This window comes from Cryptomeria japonica, chromosome 5, assembly GCF_030272615.1.
Source record: "Cryptomeria japonica chromosome 5, Sugi_1.0, whole genome shotgun sequence".
In the NCBI taxonomy this organism is placed as follows: Eukaryota; Viridiplantae; Streptophyta; class Pinopsida; order Cupressales; family Cupressaceae; genus Cryptomeria; species Cryptomeria japonica.
In genome coordinates this window covers 205,170,805-205,174,324 of record NC_081409.1, presented here as the reverse complement: position 1 = coordinate 205,174,324, position 3,520 = coordinate 205,170,805, and the positions used below count along the sequence as shown (strand labels likewise).

General features: G+C 33.4%; 1 protein-coding gene across 1 annotated transcript; it reads left to right on the top strand.

Annotated features, from left to right (window-relative positions):
• Positions 1 to 235: 235 nt before the first annotated feature.
• On the top strand, positions 236 to 2,046 carry LOC131043938 (peroxidase 12). The gene is made up of 4 exons (XM_057977176.2): positions 236 to 562; positions 642 to 836; positions 1,040 to 1,208; positions 1,453 to 2,046. Exons 1-4 carry the CDS (start codon positions 314 to 316, stop codon positions 1,893 to 1,895), a joined length of 1,056 nt encoding a protein of 351 aa, XP_057833159.2. The 5' UTR covers positions 236 to 313; the 3' UTR covers positions 1,896 to 2,046.
• Positions 2,047 to 3,520: the final 1,474 nt, after the last annotated feature.

The window sequence follows — 3,520 nt, the reverse complement described above, 5'->3', positions numbered from 1 at the left end:
ATAGCATTAAACCAAATGATCATTAAACAATAGATATATCGTACTAAACATACGGATTCCCGATGCTTATCCTACCCTTAACGATGTTATATGCTTTTGGGGAAGAAAAATACCCACGTCAGATGCAGTACAGCTTTGAATGGAGTTCTCGTTGAATGGTAGATAGTCAACGAATCCGATCTTTGCAGTAGCTAGGTAGTTCAGCTTGACTTTTGCAGCACAGCCGGCGTGTGACTTTCACACTCTCACCACTGTTAAATGCCAACGGTACTGTTCTTCTTCGACTTCAAATCTAATCTCTTTATTTTTCCCAATGGAGAAAGTTTCTGTGCTCTGTTTGTTTTTCGCTCTCTCCCTTTCATTTGCTTGCGCTGGAGCAGAGAATGATCTGTATTCAAATGCAGACCTTACTCTGGAAACTGGGCTTTCATGGACATTTTATAAGAGCACCTGCCCCAAACTGGAATCCATTGTCGAGAAAAGAATCAAGTTTTATCTAAAGAAAGATATTACTCAGGCCGCCGGTTTGCTTCGTCTTCACTTTCATGACTGTTTTGTTCAGGTTGGGTTTTCACTAATTTATTTGTTTCGCCATGATTATTTCTTGGATTGCTGTTAAATTGTTGAAATCTGTTGCACAGGGCTGTGATGCTTCTGTTCTGTTGGATGGATCAGCAAGTGGGCCAAGTGAACAGGAAGCCCCTCCAAATTTAACGTTACGGCAAAAAGCTTTTGAAATAATAAACGACATTAAAGAGCATGTGGATAAGGCCTGTGATGAAGTCGTGTCCTGCGCAGACATTACTGCTCTGGCGGCTCGCGATTCAGTCTCACAGGTAACCTTTTTATTATTTGATGTAATTTGAACATGTTTTGATCTATTTCCTGTTTTTTTTTGTGATAATTTTGTTAAGAGAGAGCTGTAGCTTTTGTGGGTTCCTCTTCTTGCACATTTGATTTGTGTCTCAATCATTTGCTGGGTCTGTTATTGGTTTATTTTGTGATTTTGTTGCTGTATGTTAATTTTTTTTTATAACAGACTGGAGGGCCAAAATACAGTGTGCCTCTAGGGCGGAGGGACAGCTTGGAGTTTGCCACTAGAGCTGCGACACTTGCAAACCTTCCGGGACCAAACACCACTGCCTCAGCCCTCATTGATGCTCTTGCTGCCAAAGGCCTTGATGCCACCGATCTTGTCGCTCTTTCAGGTTCTCCTCTTTAGTCTTGGTCTTATAGATTGTTTAGTTTTGTAGATGTCATTAAAATCTTTCTTTCATTCATTTATTTATATTATCAATCTTGTTTCAAAGAAAATAGTTATTAAGTTTTTCTTGTTATTCAAGACTTTTCATAGTTGAATATTAATTTATATCTATTTTAAATTATATTTCATTTTTTACAATTGTAAATATATATAAATTGAATTTTGTTTTTAATGTTCGATGAGTACAGGGGGGCACACCATAGGAATAGGGCACTGTGCGTCATTCGAGGAACGACTATACCCAACACAAGATAGTACTCTTGCCAAGAGCTTTGCAAAAAACTTGAAAGTCACCTGTCCAAGCACAAATGTCACCAACACCACTGTATTAGATATCCGCTCACCCAACATATTCGACAACAAGTATTATGTGGATCTCAAGAATCGGGAGGGCCTATTCACATCTGACCAAGATCTTTATACAGACTCTCAAACCAAACCAATCGTCAAAGAGTTTGCCCACGATCAAGATCTCTTCTTCGAGAAGTTTTCTTTGGCCATGGCAAAAATGGGTCAACTGAGTGTATTGACAGGCATAAAAGGAGAAATTAGAATCAATTGTTCTGCTCGTAATCCAACACCTTCTATTACCACCGTGGTGGAAGAAGATGCTGATTCTGCAGAGCTTTAATCCTTAACCACTTTATAGTTTGTTTTTTTAGAGTAGAATATTATTCTAATATTGTAGATATACTATTAACCTAATAGTGTTGAGAAAAATGTTACTTTTAACTATTCCAACTACAACTTTAGCTTAAATAAAATAATCTCACTTTTATGAACTTTGAGATTGGGCTTATTAAATGTTTGACTTTTGGGGGCTATTATAAAATATTTTTTTCATGTTATTTTTATAGATTAATTAGAGTTTAAGTTTAGAATTTTAGATATATGTAGAGTGTTATGTTATTGAGTTATTATTTTTTATATAATTTAAATGTGGCTCATTTTTTAACATTCATATTAAGTCACATTTTATATCTAGATATATTAGAATGTTTTGATACCATGTGAGAGGCTAAGACTAGGATTCAAATCTAGGATGTCTCTTATGTATGCTAGGGTCCTTGACTATTGAGTAGCTACCCCTCTTTGATTCTAGTGTTGCTCAATCTCTAACATTATGGATAAACAAAGAATAAATTATCATTCAATTATTCAATCATGTATTATCTTCCTACTAAAATAAACAAATCTTTAATAATAAAAGTAATTGGGTCGACCAACGATTTTGGGAGGCCGATATATATTATGTTTAATAATGGTAACTCATTTCATTTAATACAAGTGTCAATTTTGTATATGAGTTATTTATTTGTATTAATATGATTTTTGCTGATTTTATTAGAAAGTTACAACTGTGTTAATGAATCTAGTTTTGTGTACTTATATTAATGAGATTTAAATGAACTAGACATAATGTTGCTAGGGAAAGTGAAAGTATGCTACATATGTGTAGAATTAAAACAACTAATGGAAATAAATGGGATTTAGAGGCATTTATTAGTATGTTATATAAATTGTAATATATGTCTACACAATATTTGTATGGTTAGATGATAATTTAAAATATATGTCTACACAATATTTGTATGGCTAGATGATAATTTAATATTTGGATTACATATTATCATGAATATATTTGATATATAAATTATGTAAGATATAAGGTTAAATTAAATGAAATGAAAAGTGGTCTTATTATTGAATTATACTCTAGTGGCATTGGAATTATTAGGAGGTGTAATATTTGTGTTGAAAAGGAAACAATGGTATTATTGATATCGACATATCATATGGTTGAATATGTAACAAAGTGTTTTCATTATTTTTTTAATTTTTTGGGTGTGGAGTTGCCTTTTCATTGTGAGACAGTATCAACATTTTTGGGATTTTTTATCAAAATACTTTTTTAACATGAAACATATCCGAGGCTTAGAATATCTTAACCTTAAAAGACCATAGGAAAACCCTATTGACTACTAGTTAGGTTATTAGATTATGTTAAACATCAGACTCATCAAAAGTTTGAATATGTTAAAAAAGTTCAAAGATGACTTTTGGTAAATCCCAATCAAGATGTTACAATTTCAATTTTTTTTGCTTCTCAACCTACTCCTCAAAGGTAAATGTTGACCTTTTTCTGTCAGCCTATCTTGAAGATAACCGATTTGAGAACTCTTTTCTTTTGCATAACCTGCATGTTATGCACACTATGTTGGCAGCGAGCAGTTGGGGTCTTTTCATCTATTTGGG